At 36.2% G+C, this 22497-nt stretch overlaps 1 protein-coding gene across 1 annotated transcript; it reads left to right on the top strand.

The window, feature by feature from the left end:
- The first annotated feature begins 3221 nt into the window (after positions 1-3221).
- On the top strand, positions 3222-21069 carry LOC121422446 (cytosolic endo-beta-N-acetylglucosaminidase-like). The gene is made up of 13 exons (XM_041617491.1): positions 3222-3359; positions 8736-8928; positions 10145-10293; positions 11447-11601; positions 12094-12242; positions 13958-14123; positions 14504-14607; positions 14806-14914; positions 15227-15420; positions 16077-16207; positions 16589-16793; positions 17409-17526; positions 18578-21069. Exons 1-13 carry the CDS (start codon positions 3281-3283, stop codon positions 18986-18988), a joined length of 2163 nt encoding a protein of 720 aa, XP_041473425.1. The 5' UTR covers positions 3222-3280; the 3' UTR covers positions 18989-21069.
- Positions 21070-22497: the final 1428 nt, after the last annotated feature.

The following is a 22497-nucleotide window of genomic DNA, read 5'->3' as shown; positions in this document are numbered from 1 at the left end:
TCTTAGCAAATCCCTCAAAAACGGCGTATTTTCTATTATTCTCCATAGGGAAATAATTTAACACGCTACGCACTGCAAAAAAGGAGCGCAAACAAATTGATATGGAAAACTATCAATCCCAACAAAAAGTTGATTTGGATAAAAGAATCAAATCAACAAGCATAACACTTAAAACTTCATCAAAATCGGATATAAAATAAGAAAGTTATGACATTTAAAAAATTCGCATAAAAATATATATATATATGCACATCCCAGCTCGCTATGCAAATGAGGGAACTGATGACAATTTCTTTTGTATTTTATTATAGGAAATATTATAATTTTCTCCCCATTGTCCTGTGAAACAATGTTTTATTTCTCCCTGAACATGTGGAATTACCATGGTTTAACATTTTAGGGTTCAGTCAAGTTATTGTTAAATCTGTAAAAATTGAGTACAATTCAAACAATAAAAAACAAAAGAAATAGTGAGTGAGTGACATATCTATTCTCGCATTTGCACGTGACTAAATTGTGCATGTAAATATTTTGTGAAAAATAAGCGAAGCTTAAACTTTTATGTCATACTGACTTTCTCATTTTGATAACATTTTCAGCATTTTGGGCCTCCTGTTTAGTCACAAAGACTTCTCATATAGGCCTATGTTCACAAATCAAATTGAATGATTTCAGTAAACTATTACGGCACCTCATTTGACGCAAATGAATGAATGAAAAAATATAGAGAGAGAGGCATGCATGAATATATTATGTGTGTGCACATGTGTGTAGGAGACCATGTTCATAAAGTAGGCCCCTATAGCTTGTTTGTTTGTTTGCTTGATTTCTGCGTTCAGATAGTACAAGATCAAATGTGACATAATTATATGCAATAGGCCTATACAAAATAATTCATAGGCCAAACAACAAACTATCCTAATATGCCTACATAATGAATACAAAATAATGATGTGAGCATATAAATTTGACCCTGTTTTATATAATAATAACAATCGTGAGCGGTTAAGCTTGAAATTGATGGCGGCCAGGCCATTTGAATTTTTTTTTCATTTAGTTGGCCAATTTGTAATGGCTTTAAAAAATTCATCACTTTGCTTCAAAAACAAAAAATTATAGTCTCATGCCCGTCGTTCTATCGCCAGTGTTTTTGGCCCTAACTGAAAACCACTTACATAATTATATCAAGAAGAAAGTGTCATAATATCAGTGAATTTGAAATATGGCATATGAAAATAAATAGAGCACAAATTGTCACATATGGGAATCTAACCAAACAAAGCTCTAGCCTTTTTTATCTTCTACATTTAATTTCCCCTTTATTCTGACTCTAAAATTTCAGTAAATAAGTTTATTGATTAATTAATTAATTTATTTATTTCTTCATATATTTATTTGTTTTTTATTGTTTATTGATTAATTCATGCATTCATTCATTAATTCGTTTATTCATCTATTTATTCATTTATTCATTACATTTATGTATTTATTTAAATATTTATTAATTTATTTGTTTATTTATTAATCTATTTATTTATTCATTCATTTATTTATTCATCTATTCATTCATTTATCAGGGTCCGCAGAACTGTTCTAAAAGTGGGGGGGGGGGGTGGCTGACCATGCAAAAAAATCACGATCAGATGATCCGATTTTTTCTCTTTTGTACACGATTTTGTAAAAAAAAAAGTGGGGCGCTAAAACCCGCCCAGACCCCCCCCCCACGTTTCCGTGGCCCCTGTTCATCCATCCATTCATTCATCCATCCATCCATTCATTCATCCATTCATTCATTCATTCACTTCATTCATTCATGATTCATTTATTTATTTCTACTTCCAGGCAAATTATAACAAACATGACAGATACAACAGAAGAGAAATATAAATTGATTATTGAGCACCAGCCAATTCATGTGCACATAACAAATTAAAAATTCTTTCGTGAGGTTGGCTGGTGCCTACATGGAATATCGTACATGTAAACATGTAGGCCTAATATGAAGGGACAATATGAAGGGACAAATAAAAACATGGTTATGGAATTATTTGGGGGCAGTCTGCAAAGTATTATACGCATACATTGGCAGCGGAAGCCAAAACAATTTAGGGGGCGCAGGAATGACAAGAAAAAAAAATTATCGACAAGAAATTTAGGGAGACCGTCATCACCTCCCCCCCCCCCCCCCCGCTTCCGCCACCTACGATATGCATACATCAAATACTTTTTGAGTTGTAGCCTTGTATGTAATTTTTGCCATTTCAATATCGACATTAAGAACTTAATGTATGGGGAAACTGATCGAACGCCCATATAGCGCAACATTTTTAAAATGATTGGTTAACATTGGTTTGACTTTTAAAAAATCTGAGCTAGAAGGACACACTTGTCACCTGTGTCTGAGATATGTTACAAAAATGAAGCCCTGAAAAAATTGCGTTCGAAAATCATTATTTAGTGCTTCAAAAATTGAAATATAAAGCGACCGGAAACACTATCTTAATTTCATCCCATACAGTTATGTGTACTATTTAGGCGTCTATATAAAATGCCTACAAAATAGGGGTTTGCCTTGTAGTTTTAGCTTTTCATTCTCAATAATGGTTGTTTTCAGGGTTTATTAGTTCTAATACTTGCACTTGTACATTCATCTTGGTTTGAGAATTTCTTAAATCGGCTGCTCACAAAGTTAAACAATACCTTTAAAGCTACTACCTGATGGTTGAAATTATGTAAGTTTTGTATCAAAAGATGCCAAAGACCCCCCCATTATTTTTTTAATGTCCTATTTTTATATACTATACCAACAGAGAGTATATATATATATAATGTGTATGAATATGACGATAATATTTAGTGGATTTAAAAGATCAATATTACATGTGCTTCAAGCTGTTGAAATGGATATCGTTGGGCCTGTAGGACTATAGGACTATAAGCTGGAGATCGCCGCCCTTTAATTATTAATTAGGCAATTATAATTATGCATGCAGCTATAAAATTTGAAAAGATTTTTCTTAAATTCAACATGCCAAACCTCCAAACTCCATACATTGCCTGGACCTGAATACAAAAATCCCATCCCGATCCCCCCCCCCACCCTTCTTAATTGGCATACCTTCTTGATTGCAGCGCCCCTGCGCTGCGCTGCGGCTGCGTGCACTGTATATATGTCTGAATATATGGCTTGTCATAATACATTTTACCAAAATAATATTGTTTATCTGTCGCTCGCAGGCGTAGCTTGATCGACTCGTCAACTCACATTTGCATCCACGAAATGTCGTCCCAAGCAGAGCAGAACAGCCTTGCTGCTGAGTTCATGTCGAAAGTGAAGATTGCTGACTATCCTGATTTAGGTAATTATTGCATTGTCATTTCATGTTTGTATGTGGTTGGTTCTGTCGTCATGGTCGGGCCTTGGTCTAGGTCTCCTTTTACTTTTCATGAAGCCATCAAATTTGTTACCGGCGTGTGCGATTCTCATGTATGATTGTTTTATATATACCATCACGTTTCCGTGTTATATACATTGTAAATTCACATGCGGTAAATTGCATTGTAGATATATAGGATATTCATTGAGTGTCAGAGTGCGAGTGAGCTGGGAAGTACGAAGTGTAAGTGAGAATACAATTACCTGTCGGTCCAACATCGGCATGGGGGGTAGCCAGGAGGCTCCTAACTCTAGTCTCCTAGAGAGCACTCATTCAATGAACAAGATCATGATTTATTCATTACATTCCTTGTTTTTAATTTGGCAATAAGTCATGATTGACTACTTTCATGACTTTTGCGGCAAGTAGGTAATAATTTTCTTAAGACAGGGCTCGACACTAGCGACGGTCCCAGACCGGTAAAAATCGCTGTTGGGCCAGTAGATTTTCAGAAATTGGAAGATTTACTGGTCCGACATGACCAGTAAAAAATATCATTGTCGATCGGGCCAGTAATTTTTCCAAAAATAGCAAGATTTAAGGGTCCGACATGACCAGTAATAAAAACCATTGTTGGGCCAATAACTTTTGCCGAGAAGGCAGAAATGGTCAAATTCACAGCAAACCATTTCCCCCGTTAAATTCTGCAATTCACACACAGAATACACACAGAATGAATCGCACGTGTTACTAGAGTACTATACAGCATGCATACAGTGTACATGTAGTCAGCCACACAATCCACATGGTGAATTCTCCACTGGCCGCACGAACGAAGCCTGGCTAAACTCTGGCAGAAATCTCTCACAGAACTGTCAAAATTCACGGTTCATACTCATGAAAGGCTCTTATAATGTCCATATTTCCTAAAAATTGGAGTAACTCTGTCATCTGTAAGCAGTAAAAGGGTAAATTTTCACTTCTGTTTGGTTCAAACAGATCGGGTCTCGGGTGGTATCGTCTGAATACATATTAGCCCCACATATGCATTTATGTGTGTGTTGATACACTTGGTTTCTGACTTTCTTTCGTAGCTATTTTAATTGAGCCAAAAAAGAAACATAAATTATTTATGATAATAGTTTTAGCTTTCTTCCTCTGTTTTCTTCCTGTTTTCTTTCCTTCTTTCTTTTCAATCTTTCTTTTAATTTTTTTTCTCTATTTCTTTCTTTCCTTCCTTCCTTCTTTCCTTCCTTCTTTCCTTCCTTCCTTCCTTCCTCCTTTCCTCCCTTCTTTCCTTCCTTCTTTCCTTCCTTCTTTCCTCCCTTTCCTCCCTTCCTTCCTCCTTCCTTCCTTCCATCCTTTCTTTCTTACTTTCCTTCCTTCCTTCCTTCTTTCCTTCCTTCCTTCCTTATTTCCTTCCTTCTTTCCTTCCTTCTTTCCTTCCTTCCTTCCTTCCTTCCTTCTTTCCTTCCTTCTTTCCTTCCTTCTTTCCTTCCTTCTTTCCTTCCTTCTTTCCTTCCTTCTTTCCTTCTTTCCTTCCTTCCTTCCTTCTTTCCTTCCTTCTTTCCTTCCTTCCTTCCTTCCTCCTTTCCTCCCTTCTTTCCTTCCTTCTTTCCTTCCTTCCATCCTTTCTTTCTTACTTTCCTTCCTTCTTTCCTCCCTTCTTTCCTCCCTTCCTTCCTCCCTCCTTCCTTCCTTCCTTCCATCCTTACTTTCCTTCCTTCCTTCTTTCCTTCCTTCTTTCCTTCCATCCTTTCTTCCTTCCTTTTCTTCCTTCCATCCTTTCTTTCTGACTTTCCTTCCTTCTTTCCTTCCTTCTTTCTTTCCTTCCTTCCTTCTTTCCTTCCTTCCTTCTTTCCTTCCTTCTTTCCTCCCTTCTTTCCTCCCTTCCTTCCTCCCTCCTTCCTTCCATTCTTTCTTTCTTACTTTCCTTCCTTCTTTCCTTCCTTCTTTCCTTCCTTCCTTCCATCCTTTCTTTCTGACTTTCCTTCCTTCCTTCTTTCCTTCTTTCTTTCTTTCTTACTCTCTTCGTTTCTGTCTTGCTTTCTTTTTGTCCTTCATTCCTTCGTTTTACGGGGGGGGGGGGGGGGGGGTCACGAAAGGCTAGAAAAATAAACTTGCGCCTTTTTTTTAATGTTTTCTTTACTTTTTGGGACCAGTAGATTTTAGGTTCGGACCAGTAAAAATTTGAAAAACTGGGTATCTACTGGTCCGACATGAATAGGTTGGACCAGTAGAAAAAATGGGATAGTGTGGAGCCCTGCTTAAGATCTAACATTAGTGTTATTTTTGTTATTCCTTTTTTTCTATGAAAGAAAAAATGAATGAAAAATTTAATAAAATGTAAAAAAATATATAACCTTGTTCTCAGCCCTGTTACTTTAGTCTCCATCATGACTGTGTCAGTCTGTGAGTGGCATAATAAGGTTGGTAATGTTTGGCTTGTTTTCTCTTTTTCTTTGGGACAAATGCTTGATTTTTATACACTGTCAGGTTCCAGCACAGCTAGGCCCTACTTATATAACTTGGCTCTTAAATAAATTTGATTCTTTTGATTATTTTTTCTAAATTAGAAATAGATTAAAGGGGGAGTGAACGGTGTGTGGTCTCTCAATGACTGTGTATTATAAATACATGGGCCTAGTCTTAAAATATATGTTTTCAGACATCTACTAATGCTTTATGTAGAGAGAATAAATTGACCTATAATTGTATTTTGTGTAGAGAAACTAAAACGTTTCAAGGGAAAAAGTCATTGTTTTGCTACTCGGTAACATAACTATTGCGGTATAAATCCCTGGCTCTGTGTGGAGAGGAAGCACACGTTAGTGAATTATTTTTACTCTCTAGCACTTGCTCACTTCCAACTATCCTGCCTCTTCATTGGAGCCTTTCAAGCTGGAGGTGCAGTGTGTCAAGCTTCGTTAAGCTTCAGTCTGGTTTTTTAGCTGCACATAGAGTCCATTGTAGAAATTTTTTACTTGCACTGTACACTCAACACTTGACAAGCACAAGGTACGATAATACGCCAGTGGCGGACTGTACCAGACTGGAAGAAGAGAAGAAATAAATGTATTGAGTAGTTAATTAACATGTTATCATTCAAGTGGGTCTGATATTACTAGAATACACTATCATGATGGGTCAGGACACTGGCCAGGAATGAGTAGTTGAGGAATCAAGATGGGGCTATTGGTTCTTATCTACTTTAAAATTTAAAAAATGAATTTTTTCTTGCCATATTACTTTCCACCCATAGAGGGTGCATGCAAAAATATGCACAAAAGTCAAGTTTTGGAGCGCTCTGGACTCTGGTGAATACAAAGATTATTCCCAAAATACTACTAATGAAAAATAAATTGCAACTGTATAGAAATTATAATTATGCGTCACAATAGTGACAGTTTAATGATTTTTTAAAGTATGTGCTGTGTATGTACTGCATTGGTATACCATAGTCCTACCTGTAGAATCCCCACAGGCAGGACCTGGAGGCAGGATGGTTGAAGTGAGCAAGTGCTAGAGACTGAGTAAAAATCATTCACTAGCGTGTGCTTCCTCTCCACACAGAGCCAGGGATTATGCCCCATTTATATGTGCATTCCACAGTGAACATGTCATGGCATTGCAATTTTCACCCTGGAGTCGAGATATCTACTTTCCCTGTAAGAGTAAAAATAAGATATAACGTTAGCCCTAAATCATGTAAATGGGATAGAACTTCATTTCTGACGTTTGTAGGAAAAACATCAATTTCATTTTAAACAAATATTCATTTAAAAAACAAGAAAAATGTCTTTATGAGAAGATGGGAAAAAACATGCCCATGTAAATTACATGGCCATCTTGTTCTCTTTGTTAGAAGCTAATCTACAAGATGCATATAGAGGGCGGCAGACAAGTCGACTCCAAGTGATGACTCAAATTGTATACTAATGGTCCAAAATTGGGATTGGCCCAGAATTAGAAAAAAAAGAGATATCCTCATGAATTAATTGACATTGTCCTTGTTTATGTCATGATATCACTTCCCCTTCCACTCACACTAGTGCGAGGTTAGTATTATGTACCCCTTCATGCACCTGCAGGATATACATGCAAATAGTAAACTGCCGATAATTCAACGTTAGCCTTTAATTTTCTGTAATTTTTTGTCTTTAAATGTCTTTCAAAAAATAAAATTTACATCATTTTTCATTGAGTGTATGGCAATTTTCAATTGCAATGTTTATTTTTCAACTTCAATCTCAATATTTCATAAGAATAGAAATGTATCAGTTCTTCATTCAAACCTTTGTTTAAGGTAAAAAGGGGGGGGGTCTATCAAGTATGCCCCCCCTCCCTCCTCACTTTGTTTTGTCTGACTCTCTCCCATTCCCTCCCTTCGTTTCTTTTTACCTCTGCATTGTTTTTTGATTAGAAGCTAATTTCCTTGGGGAAAAATTAACGCAGAACATGTGAATTATGAAAGTCATACAAAAAGTTTGAGTTGAAAATGAGAGAATAGAGGAGTGTGAGAGGCATAAAGGAGTAGAGAAAGACTAGAAACAATAACTTGATCAACCAAATGCAAGTAATTGGGGAAATAGATTAGTAAAATGAATACCAGTAAGTATAGATATGAACAAGATTGTTTATACGCACCTGCACTACAAGAACAAGAGCCTTTTTTATGGAATAACAATTTGTGAAAAATTCCACACATACACACACAAATAGTGTGTTAATCTTCGTCAGGGAATAATTTTCCTGGTATCGCATCACAAGTTTTGAATTTTTTTGAAAGACTGCTATGCATAAATAGCATATTTTTACATAGGACTGTACATTACTTAGTTGAGAGCTTTTCTCTAATAACCCAAAATGCTATTCAAATTTGGAAATCAAAACTATTCCCTGTATCATCTTGAAGTCACTATCTTGAAGCAGCACTTACTCTGGAAGAAATATTCAAAGGGGTGGTGGTCCTTTGGGAAATAATTTTCTGCAGATGGATAAACTTTGAACTTATAAGACAAAACAAAATTTACAAGTTAGCCAAATATAAGCAGATATGAAGAAACATTAAATCACTTATTGAAAATCTCTGACTTTCCTACAACATTTTTTGATTAATTGAGAACAATAGGGCCTTAGTAAACATCGAGTGGAGTTTGAATTAAACAGAACATAATTGCCAAACAATGTAGTTTTGATGGAAGCATGAGGCACTCATAAGTTCCACTTTTGACTATATTTTAGTCAGAATTATATTTGATGTGTTAAATTATTCACCATGTTCAATTCAATTTTAAGGTTTTGCTTAAATGTTATAAGATAATTGCTGACACTTCTATTCTCTTTTTCACATTGAAGGGAACCGATTTGAACCCAAGACTTCCGAGCCTATTACTCGACCACTCGATACTCTTGATGAAGTATTGTTATGGCAGCCAGATGACAAGTTCAATGTTGCAAACTCCCCTCTTGCTACCCCAACGATCCCCGCTGGACCTCGACCTATGACCCTTGTGTGCCATGACATGAAAGGAGGTTACATTGATGACCGGTGAGCAAAATTTATTGTATGAGAAGTACAGATAAGGTGTATTCAGAGACTGCCTTGATTACTAGAGTACCTCTTGTTAAATTACAAAAACTTGTTCAGGCTCTAAAATACACAATATTTATTTTCCACCAAACTGACCCAAAGAAGCTCCTTTCAGGCTAAATTCTTGAAGCATATGTGCAGTATGGTCTGCATAAGCAGGCAATGCGCAGGACCTTGAAAAATTCCTGGAAAAATTCTTGTAACTTTGATAAGTACCTACTATTTACCTGGGATATTTTGGGGGGATATTACGCATAATTTTCTAAATCATACTGCCAAAATTACCTGGTATTTTCTGATCAGGGCAAATTTCCTGATCAGAATTGAAATTGAAGTCTGAACAAAATTAACTCAAATGCCTTGTATTGTAATTGATTACTGGCCAAATTAATTGCCGCATCAATTGATGTCATGCAGAAAGAGTCATATTTCATCATACACATGTGTGTTCCTCATGCACCTATGAACTACCCAAAATACATTTTGTTGTTGGAGTAACAGGACTTGCTATTTACCCTTTGTTTTCTTCAAATTACCTTTGTGCTATAATAACGTAAAGCAGAATGATTGATTGCAAAATTGATTTGTGTACTTAATTGCCCATATGAAGTATAAAATGATTAGCCTTAGGATCAAGCATAAAGCTTTGTGTTATGATATCCTGAGCCTGTTATTTTCTGTCATGTACAGTCCTAATCCAAGTCCTCTTTCTTTTCTAAAGTAAAGCGTATATTTTTATTTCAATAAGGAAGACGTTCTCAATGGATACAGTGTTATGGTGGCCTATGTTTTTACTTTCTTGGGGGCCCATTGGCTTTGCAGAAAGAGAATTTGCATTCAAACACATCTATGAAAATAAAGTGAAAGGTTTAAAATCTGAGCTGTGGATTGGTTTAGAATCAAGTCAAGTTTGATTCCAATTCTTTCTGAGACAAGAAATGCTGTTTTTTTTTAATTAGCAGGTGGTCTCTGTGAACAGATATATATTTCAATAAGGAGAACTTTCCAAAGGGAACAAAATGATGGTGTTTGTAGACAGGTGACCCTTTCCTTTTATACATACATGTAGGTGATACCTAAAATAGGTTTTGATTTATAGCAGGTTTTGTCCAGCAATTTGCTTTTACAATATCCCCCACCATTACCTCATTCCATTCCTTTTCCATCATCGCAGATTTGTCCAGGGAGTGCCCGTCAGCTCCGCCTACCGTTTCTACCACTGGCAGTACATCGACATCTTCATCTATTTTAGCCATCATTTTGTCACCATTCCCCCACCCTGCTGGACGGATGCTGCTCATAAAAATGGCACCCTCATGCTTGGTGAGACCTACCCCCCCCCCCCCTCTCCCTCTGCTTCAAGCCTTTCATCCTATCCTTCCCCTACACTGCATCACTCACTTAAATAGCCCTCAAAATCAATTAATATCCAACAAATTATGTGGCATCAAGGCCCTTGAAATAGAGAAAAATAAAGGTTCATTCCCTTCATTTTATATTTTACCCTGAAAGATCGATTTCAGGAATTATTAGTTCATGTTAAAGGTAAAAGACAGTAGATACAAATATTTCATGAGAAAGTCTTTTAAATCAAAGTAAATTAACAAAATATTATCATAAATCAAGATCTGGTACATTCATGTTAATTTATCTTTGTAAAATCATGAAATCTTAGCTGAAAAGCGATAATTCTAATGATCACAAACACAGAAAAGCATATGTGGGACAGTGTATTAATATTGCTTCGAAAAATACCAGACATTTGATGGAATTCCTTGCGTATTTTGCTTATTTCTCAGCAATTACGTATTTTCTACCAAAGCTATTTTGCACATATTTTGTTATTTATACATATAAGCACTTTGGCAGTAATTTAATTGGATTCTGTTCGATTTCAATTTGAGATACCACAACTGGTATTTATCTTTAAGTCTACTTAAATCAATGTGTACCTGTGGGACAGGGTCACATGTTGGCCAAGCCACAAGTACCTAAATTGTAATTGTATTCTTCTCATTTCTCATTAAAGAAAAATGTATTATATGCCACCAGATAATACAACAACAAGTTGTAGAATCATTGATTTTATTACTTACTTATGATTTGGGATTACTTTTCTTGTCTGAATTTAATTCTTTAACTATCAGATCCAAGATGGAGTTTTAGGGCATTATAAGTAATGCAAGAGTTATAATATATATATAACTTGATTTATCCACTTCATTTCTTATTCTCTTGGTAGTCACTTCTTCATATCATCTTGATTTTTTTTCTTTTCCACTAGAACTTAGAGACCATTTGTAATTGTTTGTAATTATCAATACACAAGTAGTCTACTTTTGTAGTATGTTAGAAGAATTTATATCAGTGAATTAATGAATGAATTTCATAACTTTGCTGTTTGAATTATTCTTTGCCTATGAGTAAAAGTATTAGCTCTGACTGTATACCAATCTGCAACATATTTTAATGATAGGAACCGTCATCACAGAGTGGCAAGACGGTAAAAAGAGGTGTGCAGAGATGTACGGGAGCGAGGCAACCTACAAGAGATTTGCCGACAAGCTGGTGGAGATTGCAAAGTATTACAACTTTGAAGGCTGGCTCATCAACATCGAGAACCCAATTCCAGTAAGCATTGTTCCTGTTTGTATTATACTTTCATCCACCTACAGTTGGTTTTGAATGGATTGTGACAGGACTCAAAGGAGTGGTGCAGGTGGTCATGATGGTTATATGTGGTAGTGATAGCGCACTGTGGACTTGTTGTTAGTTTGTTGATGAATATTGTAATAGTTATGTTGATTATTATTGTGATGATTATTGTGGTAATCATGCTGATTCGCTTGAAGCTATTGGTAGTGTTTCATTCAATTTAGATTCATTTGTGACTCAAAAGTGTCTAAATTCGCTCTGGTAATGATCTATTTTTTTTTACAAAGTAAGATTTTGAAGCACTATGTCATTGTTATATTTGAGAGGATTTATCAATTTAAATCACAAAGCAGTATTCAAGTAAAATTCACTTTTGATTTAACGAGCTATATTATATCACTTCTCCAAGATCACAGATATCTAACCGTATTACAGAATGGTTCTTCTTTCCTCTGTTTCTTTCAACAGCCCGAGCACATGCCCCAACTCCTAGGGTTCGTTGATTACCTCACTAAGCAGATGCACCAGCATATCAAAGGGTCAAAGGTCATCTGGTATGACAGTGTCATAGCTGACGGCTCCTTGCGCTGGCAGGACATGCTGAATGATAACAATAGGTAAGTATTTCACTTTTTCTATTGACAATGTTAATACTAGAATGTTATCACAGGTTTTCAAGAAAAAGCGGAATAGTTTGAATGATACTACCAAGATATTTCAATTTTTGGATATGTGTTTGATTTTAATTCTGGCCTATTTCTGATATTCAGTCATTTTCAAATATCCCAAATTTGGGTGACATGGAAAAAAAAAACATTCTGTTGGGAATGATGCTTCATACAGATGTACATTATTTGGGAGAAGATCATCGATATGAAGTGTAACATATATGATGACAGCTTTCAGGTTTTTGTCTCACCTGCGAAGCAGAGTGAGACTATAGGCGCCGCTTTTCTGACGGCGGCGGCGGCGGCGTCAACATCAAATCTTAACCTGAGGTTAAGTTTTTGAAATGACGTCATAACTTAGAAAGTATATGGACCTAGTAAATGAAACTTGGCCATAAGGTTAATCAAGTATTACTGAACATCCTATTAGAGTTTCATGTCACATGACCAAGGTCAAAGGTCATTTAGGGTCAATGAACTTAGACCATGTTGGAGGAATCAACATCTAAATCTTAACCTGAGGTTAAGTTTTTGAAATGTCATCATAACTTAGAAAATATATGGACCTAGTTCATGAAACTTGGACATAAGGTTAATCAAGTATCACTGAACATCCTGCATTAGTTTCACGTCACATGACAAAGGTCAAAGGTCATTTAGGGTCAATGAACTTTGGCCGAATTGGGGATATCTGTTGAATTCCCATCATAACTTCGAAAGTTTATGGATCTGATTCATGAAACTTGGATATAATAGCATTCAAGCATCACTGAACATTTTGTGCAAGTTTCAGGTCTCATGATTAAGGTCAAAGGTCATTTAGGGTCAATGAACTTTGGCCGAATCGGGGGTATCTGTTGAATTACCATCATAACTTTGAAAGTTTATTGGTCTAGTTCATTAAACTTGGACATTAGAGTAATCAAGTATCACTGAACATCCTGTGTGCGTTTCAGGTCACATGACCAAGGTCAAAGGTCAATGAACTTTGGCCGAAATTGGGTGTATCTGTTGAATTACCATCATAACTTTGAAAGTTTATGGATCTGATTCATGAAACTTGTACATGGGAGTAATCAAGTATCACTGAACATCCTGTTTGAGTTTCAAGTCACGTGATCAAGGTCAAAGGTCATGTAAGGTCAATGAACTTTGGCCATGTTGGGGCTTTTTGTTGAATAACCATCATATCTCTGTAAGTTTATTGGTCTAGTTCATAAAAAGTGGACATAAGAGTAACCATGTATCACTGAACATCTTATGCGAGTTAGAGTAATATCAAAGTCAGCACTGCTGCTATATTGAACCGCGTGATGCAGGTGAGACGGCCAGAGGCATTCCACTTGTTCATTAAATAGTTGGTTGCTTCACATTTGTGAGACATACGGGTACTCGAAGAGAGAGGGGGGTCTGAACAGAAGTGTGCTTAGAAAGCTAACTTTGAAATGAAATTGAAAGGATAGGAAGCACTAGATGTTGCTCAAAAAACTAATCAAATGGTAGGTTGTAAGAATATATAGTGTCACAAACTTTTGACATTTCAGTTACATATTTTCTGAAGTCCTATCCCGAGCATATAATTCTCTTGCCATGCCACATGCCTTTGGTGATTTAGAAAATTAATATTGAGTTTTCCTATTTCGTTTGTTGAATCCCTTTTGCAGGATCTTCTTTGATGCCAGTGATGCTATCTTCTTGAACTACACATGGAATGAGAACAAACTCGCTACCTCTGTTCAGAATGCTGGTCCTAGGAAGCATGATGTCTATGTTGGGGTTGATATCTTTGGAAGGAATTGCTTTGGTGGAGGAGGCTGGAACACTTACAAGGTATCCTATCTCATTTAGTTAAGTTCAATTTTACTGGTAATCAATGAATGTCCTGCTGGTTTAGATATGCAACATCTAGTATATTTTATAGATGCACAGTGTATTGATGTGATATGAAAAACTTATGGCTTACATTTTTGCACTTCTTCATTACATTTGTTTTAAAAGTCATGCACCACGAAAAGAACAGCTTAAAACTCAGAAGACACCTCCCTCCCCCCTTTTATCTCTCTGTCTGACTTGCTCTCTCTTGCTGTTTGCCTATCTCTCCTGAATTCAATCTCTCCGCTCTCACTTTCTTCTCTCTCTTTTTCATTCTCTCCCTCTCCCAATTTTATTTGTTAGTCATACCATGTTTCCACCTGTTTCCATTCCGTCAGGCCATGGAAGTGATCAAGAGGCAGGGTCTCTCGACAGCCATCTTTGCTCCAGGCTGGGTCATGGAGAAACTAGGAGAGACAGACTTTATCGCCAACCAAGACAAGTATGTTCAATCTGAATCATTGTTTATGTATCTCTTTTTGAATGTCTACGGAGCAGAGCATCTGCTCTGTAAATATGTATAACAACACAAAAATGAAATTCATTTTCCTTGACTTGTGAGTTTTGGGGCCATTATTCCCAGCTTTTATTATTCTTTTGCCTGTTGATTGATTTTGTTGTCCTTTCTTTTCTTTATCAGGTTCTGGTCTTTGCTTGATCCTTATCTGTACACCCATGGAGTCTCCTCGCTTCCCTTTGTCACAAATTTCTGCAGGGGATATGGAGAATTTGGTTTCAAATGTGGAAATGTAAGTTTCATCTGGATTATTATCATAGTTTCTTTTTGAGAAAAATAGATGATGTAATGTTATCATAATAATAATGGTGATGTCTTATAGAGCGCACACACCTTCCTGAGACGCTCAAGGCGCTAGCACAGCAACGGTTCCTCTTACAATGAATGTGAGGCTTAAGAGAAATTTTGTTGTGAGACCGCTAAGCAATATTCCCTACAGCGTCCAGACATGACAAGACAAACCATACCACTTGTGCTGTGATAAATGTGCACTGTTCACTTCAAATTGAATGAGTTGTCGTTTCCTGCCAATTTCCCCACTCAGGAGGTGATGAAGAAAGCATGGTGTAATCTGAGCAGCCAGCAGATCGTACCAACCTATGGAACTGAGCAGTTCTGTAACACAGAGGGCGCTTCAAAGAAGACATCCATGCAGTACCTGGTGTCCGATGGCTTCAATGGGGGTGGTTGTATTGAGATCCATGGAGGACTGGCAGCCAATCAGATCACCAGATGCAAGTAGGTCATGTGTAGTAAAGTACTGTAAATGATCTCTATTGAAGTGGTTGGAGGAGATGGTATAAAGAGAAACTGGATTTGATACACATGTTTGTTTATTTGCCAACATGCTTGGATATATTTTATTTATTTCCCTTTCAAAAAGTTCATATAGAACATGTAATGTACTTGTGAGCGAGGATAGGTTTGGGTTGGAAAGCTGGAGTAGGAATGAGATAAAATGAGTAGCTAGAGTATAAGAAAAAAAGTGCTTTCATTCATTACAGTGCATTCCATAACAAAGAGACAGGTCCACCTTGTAACTTACGTTGATCGTGTTAATCACTGAGGACTCTGACTTAAGTATGAATTTAATTCTTTAGATCTGAATTGTTTTTGTACCGAAAATAAGTAAGCCTTGAATTCAATACGTTTTGATTTGTATAGAGAAAACTAAAATGTTACAGAGAGAAACGTACTTGAAGTGCCACTAGGTAACATAATTACTACAGTGTTAATGCATTCACTAGAGAATTAGCATGTTATCATTAAAGTAAGCATGTAATTACAAGACTACACTGCTGATAATGTTGCATTATGGGATAAAACCTTGGTCAGAGTTTATTAGTTGAGGACTTGAGATGGTGCTATTAAGGTGCTTCACTGTTCTCTCATAGGTTGTTTGCTACCGGTATCTCTGGATCACACCCTCTACTTGTCTCATACACAGTCAAACATGCTGATAACTGCAAAGTATGTCTTTATCTATCTACACCAAACAAGGACATTCTACTGTGGAATACATCAGGTAGGAAGAAACTTTGATTTTCGCTTTATTTGATTGATATCTAGTTAGAAATACCTAGAAGTGCAATTGGCTTTTCCAGTCTTATTTATTCCACCTTTCAAATTTTGCCTTGACTTTATTTTGATAAAGTCATAACAGTATAGGGTATTGATATTATGCATATATCCACCTTGTTTGGTTCTCAAGATGCCCTGCAGTGTCATGGCTAAGCTAGACTTCTGATTTTATTGCTCACAGGGTTTTCTTTTAAGAATTCCTTTCTTTGCATACCCGATAAGGAACTGAAACTTTGAAATTGTATAATCTTTGATTTACTAACATCAAATACAATTTTTTTTTAAATCATCAATTATAATTATCATAACACATTTTTTCATACAGATGACATGAAGGCAGGTGAACAGCCTATGAGTACATATGGCCTGAGACTGTCAGCCCTGATCGACCAATCCACCGTACCTGATGCCATCAAGTCATCCGAACCCACCATCTTCTCTCCTCTGGTCGGCACCTGTCACAAGATCCTCCAGGATGCATTCTTTGGCATCGATAGCTCAGTGATACCGACCCAAGGTTGGGTCACAAGGTGAGGTTTCTGAAGAGATCGTCCAGGATCCCTTTGTTGCAATATGCTTTTCAAGGAACATATTCGCAGTTCAATGATCTTCCAGGATTAATCCATTGGTTTACAGCTCAGTGATACCTATGTTACAAGGAATCACCTGGAGTTGCTGGTTGTTTTCACCCTTTGAACGGGTAATGAGGTAGAATGCTTCATAAGATGACAAATAACATGCTTTTTATAGTGTTGTTACCTCACTCCTCCCTTACATTTGTTGACTTGGTTGAGCTGCTCAGTGGATCATGCAGAGTCCTATTTATTTTCACTTGAAAGGAATGATCTAGGATTCTTTTTCTGGCGGAAGACGTCCTGAGTTAAGTCACAGAATCATGACAAGAATGATTTCTTGATCAATCAATAGATATTGACTTTTTCAAATTGAATTCTTAATTTAAAAAAAGTAGTGTTAACACCCAATCTAATGTACCCCTCACTCCTATTTAAATTTGAATAAGTTTTTTTGAGAATTATTTTTGTTTAAATATGATTGAGAATGATTTGTTCATCACATTCACCCAATTTACAATGATACTTTAAACCTTATTGATTGTGCTTTCATTTCCTTTCTATGGAACATAGGAACTACCTTCTACCAGAGTCTGTGCTGGTCGCTGGTGGTAAGATCACTGAGATTGGTGTACTCTGCTTCTCAGCTGATCCTGTTGAATCTTACTCAGTCAAGATTGGTGAAATCAAGGTGAGTAAAATACAGTCACACCTGAACACTTTCATACAATGTTGTACACCTTTCTTCACTACACAAACTGCTCAAGCCAGTCATATGGACTAGAAAATTATTCAGGATGGCCCCTGACATTAGGGTGTTATGAAGTTATCCAGTTTTGTTGATAGAAGCTATTTATAAATAAATAATGGAGTACCCTAACCGTACAGGCACAGTGGTGTTTAGATCCAGTGGATATTAGAGGAAATGGATATAGCCTGAACTGGAATGGTAACTGCAAAATATCAATTAGACCAAATTGTACAACGCCTAGTACTTGGCTTGTTGTACGCAATCAAATGGGAGGCTGACTGTCACACATTCGTACCGTTGCACACAAGACGTACCATCCAAAATGTACCATTGCACGGCTTTAGGAGGTGACGTCACAATGCGATTTCATTGAATAAGGTGACAATTTTTTTTCATATTTTCGCTAGATTCCGAGCAGTTGTACAACACAAATAGCGAATATTCTTATTCGTGCAATGGTGCGAGATTTCGCATTCGGTGAAAGAAAAAAACGCTCTATTCAACGAGGCATTAGCCGAGTTGAATAGAGCATATTTCCTTCGCCTCATTCGAAATCTTGCACCATCGCACTCATGCCTATTCGCTATTTGTATATTGTTAGTAGATAAACTGTTTGTAGACGAACTAGAAAAAGTCAATGTGTAATGAGCACATATGGAAAGTAGACAAAGTGGGTGAAGATCAATCAGCAATTTACCTTTTGATGTTTCCCTGTAATTGAGAGCATGTACTAAAAGAAAATGGCTAAATTAGTACCACTTTTCTATTCTTTTGTAAGCATTCTTTATCTTAAGTTTTTTTTTCTTGTATACAACTTGTATGGAAAGAGTTTGTCATTTTTTTTTTAGATTAGTACCACTTTTCTTGTCTTTCATAAGCATTCTTTATCTTAAGTTTTTGTTCTTTTATACAACTTGTCTGTAAAGAGTTTGTGATTTTTTTTAATTGAAATATTCCCTATATGAATATTGTATTATTCATTTATACCCAGGTCGTCAACCCAAGCTCTCTTCGAGACCAAACACAGCAGGTCACTGACCTCTCTTGTTCAGACATCACCTGGCATCCCCCCATCGCTGATGTCGTTGACCCCCATACCGTTGTTTCCCTCTGTGCCACTCTATCATGGTCTTACCCTGCCGGCCTTGGGCACCACTTTGACATTTACTGCTCTGGCGTCGAGCGCGACCCGAACCAGAGCCGGGCCGTCAGCAAGAGTGATAAGCTCTTCGTCGGGAGGGCGCACTCGCACAGCTTCCGCGTGTGCCACCTTCTCATCCCGAAGCTGGAGAAGAAAGGACAAGTGGACAGCATTGAGTTCTGTGTGCAGCCGACAACGAGGGCAGGCTTCTCGGCTCCTCTCCTAGGGGTCTCCAGCTGTAAAGTGGTATACTCCAATTAGTTAAGAAGATTTGATTTTCCATGAAATGCGTTTGAGGAAGATTCAGTCTCTGCTGATTTTTGACCTGGTTGTGTGTGTATGATTTTGGCCAGCTTCTTTTTTTTGTTCAATTGCAATAAGATACCTTGTTATCACCACTCATCCATTTGCTATGTGTATTATTATTTGCTGCAGCTATTGACCTGTGATAAATGCAATCTGTTATTGCTTTAACAAAGAGAATACGGGTATGGCTGTGTTACAGGTGTTGATAAAGAGATTTAGATCATTCTGGTCCAAACGGCCAAGTTTATTCTCTTCCTGTTTTAGGCTTTCAATTGATAATGATATTCCTGGTTGCAATGTACTCAACGGTTAATAAAAGTCAGGTAGTGTTATTATCAGTATGATATTCAGAGCAAGAGTGTTATAGGTGTGCATTCATTCTGTCGTCTTGTTGACTACCCATTCCATTAGGGTAACCAGGTACCTGCTCTGATAACAGATAATGCCTTTCTTATTTTAACAGTCCTCAAGCATGCAATAAGTTGGTGTGACTTCAGCCAGGATTTGATTATATTTGCTCGCTCCCAGCTAGATTATAGACTCCATTCCCCCAACAAGGATTATCCTTTGATTATAATTTAGCATTAGTGCTCTTTAAAACATGAAGTTTAGTTAGTTAGTTAGCTTGTGAGAGTTACTATGGATTTTGAAATGCAAGAGTGATTTCCCCCAATATTTTCTCCATTTATCACACAGCATGCCTCTAATACAAAAATAGATATATCCAATATGAAAAAGTGACTGTAAACCTATTTAAGGTGTTCATTGACTTTAATTGCACATTTTGTAATGTATTTTACATTATAGAGTCTAGATGTGTATTAATATTACTTGTTTTATTCAAGTTATCTATGCATTTAAAGAATACATTCCTTATGTTTCTCTATTTTATGTTTCATTTGTGTTAAAAGTACAAAATTTTCCAGTACTACTGTGCAATCTCCTACCCACTTTTTGCATTGTGCATCAGTTACCACCAATTATCGGAAAAGGCCATTTAGTGACCACAGAAAACAAGATTAATCTATCTCATCGCTTCTATCGTAAATAGAACCTACATTTCAATGTAGTTATGATTGAATATTCATTTAATCGTACTATTTCCTAGCATTATCAGATAATGTGCAATTAACATACTGTTTAGAATCTGCAAGCAATGTGGCTGGGATTTTTTTTTATGGATTTGCTTACAATTTTCGTTGACATAGTAAATTATATCAACTGAAGCCATGCTCCTCAGGCTACAAAATGTTGTCACTTTTGGCAGCTATTCAGTTTTTAAAGCATAAGGGGTTTTTTCAGAGGCTAGAAAGAATAAGAAAATATTGTGATTATTTTCTAATTGTAGTTCATTTCATTGTCTCACAATTATAGTTAATGTAAAAATCATGAGTATGTTTGAATATCAATGGAATTTCTGCATTTTGACAACTTGCATTCTATCATGGCTAGGCTGAATACAGATTTGCCTATATTTTTAAAGATGATTTTATGAAAATAATGCGTGCCTTCTTAGAATTGTTTGATATTTTGTGATGCATGTTTAAAAATATAAGTAGAATTTGAGCAGTTATATGCATGGTAGTCGGAGTCTGTAAATGAAAACATGTATGTACTTAGGGTTATCATAGAATGTCAATTGCCAACCTTGCATAAGTCCTACTCTCATATGGCTTGAAAGTTTGTAGGTCAAGAAATTGCATACCTGGGGCCCGTTGCAGAAAGAGTTTCGTCTAAACGCAAGCCAAAAAATCGATCGCAAGTCCAAAATGCGCGCTGTTGATTGGTTGGAAATCAAGTTGCGCCTGAATTTTTAGAGTTGCAATTGATTGCAACTTTTTTTCTGCAACGGGCCCCTGGCCTTATAAAGCTGTATGAAATTCATTAAGTATGACTTTATGTCTGTCTTTATAGCATTTCAAGGCAGATTTTTTTTTGAGGTATGATATGCATTAAAATGGTAATTGTGATACCATGTTAGGCGATATATCAAGGACCCAATATAGTCTGTTTATTGAATTTTCAATGTCGCAATATTTTGATATTATTGTTGAATTATTCTGCATCCTAACATGAAATCATGTGAAAAATGTGAAATGAATTTATCATCAGGAAGTGAATTCGTTTACTACATAATGTGTAATATAGTGTAAAGCTATTTTGGCATTTGGTCCAATGATTTGACTTGTTTAAGATGAGAAAGAAGAGGAGAAGGGGGATTGGAGAGGGGCAGAGGGAAGGGGTTAGGGTAGGGGAGTGGTGGGAAGGTGAAACAGGTTGTGAGGAATAGTTAGGAGGAATTTCCGCAACATTTGCTCCGGTGACCATTGCTCTGATGGAAATTCTGCATGTTAAGTCAAACATAAAACCCAACTTCAAAACTAAATAAATTCTAGTCCTAATCTTTACATTATTCTGAACCAAAAACTCTGTTACTAACCCAATTTTACCCCTATGCCCTCTGAGGTATCAAGACCCAAGCAAATGTCTTATCACTGTTAGGAGTGCATTCAGATTTAAATGCCCTTAATATTGGTTACTAGTAAGAATAAGATTTTATAAATGTTAGAAAAATCATGAGAATCGTGAAGAAAATAGAGCATCTGCTCCATAATTTATGTGTGCATGGAAGTTAATAATGAATTAGTTTGCCATAAATGTTTTTTATTTCTTTTGCAAGTTCATCCAACTATTTTCCTGCCAATATTACTATTTATTTTCGTATGACAGTCTTGTGTGCTTTGAGCAAAGATAACCTGTAAGGATGACAGAATACATGTTTCCTTTAAGAGTATTATTATTATTATGATTTTTATGTACTAAGATACAATAGAATATTTGTATGCACCTGACCTATCTTATCTAAACAAAACCAATGTATTGCTATGCATACCTGTACCCAAAATATTAGACTGCCTTAAATGTGATCTAATGATACACTTGTAAATAGACATTGCCTGTAATGTTATAATCCAATTAATTTAGCTATGTTTCTTTATTTGTAATTTACTTATGACCAGGCAAGCTTTTGTGTGAATCTCTATGTGTATTTTATGAATTTGTTTTGTTTCATGATACTCTATGTTGTGGTACTCTGTGTATAATTGTACTGGAAGAAACCTCCAAGCATGCTGTGAACTACTTAGAAAGACTATTTTATGATAGTACCAATATTAATTTACTTTTTTTGTTCTCATTTTGAAGTTATTTTAGTCATCTATTTTTCTACATTTTGATATGACTCTAAGCTTTTGTGTGTGTATTTGCTGTTTGTCAATATATTGTGTTGTTTTTCCATACATGATATTTTAAAGTAATGCATGGTGTTCTCTCGTAGTGCAGCTATAGTTTGATATATCTAAGAATATATCATAAATATAGAGATAGATTACTTGAATATGTAATCATATTTCAAAATACATTTAAAATTATATACATGTATGTCTCATGTTACTAGATGTATC

The sequence above is a fragment of the Lytechinus variegatus genome, chromosome 10, assembly GCF_018143015.1.
Source record: "Lytechinus variegatus isolate NC3 chromosome 10, Lvar_3.0, whole genome shotgun sequence".
NCBI classification, from domain to species: Eukaryota; Metazoa; Echinodermata; class Echinoidea; order Temnopleuroida; family Toxopneustidae; genus Lytechinus; species Lytechinus variegatus.
This window is presented reverse-complemented; position numbering and strand designations above follow the sequence as displayed.

What these genes read in the sequence shown, in the direction of transcription:
- LOC121422446 (XM_041617491.1), top strand. Translation starts at nt 3,281, where the DNA reads ATGTCGTCCCAAGCAGAGCAGAACAGCCTTGCTGCTGAGTTCATGTCG. An exon ending in GAGGCTGGAACACTTACAAG is followed by an intron (nt 14,124 to 14,503) that starts GTATCCTATCTC and finishes CCATTCCGTCAG; the next exon opens with GCCATGGAAGTGATCAAGAG. An exon ending in AATCAGATCACCAGATGCAA is followed by an intron (nt 15,421 to 16,076) that starts GTAGGTCATGTG and finishes GTTCTCTCATAG; the next exon opens with GTTGTTTGCTACCGGTATCT.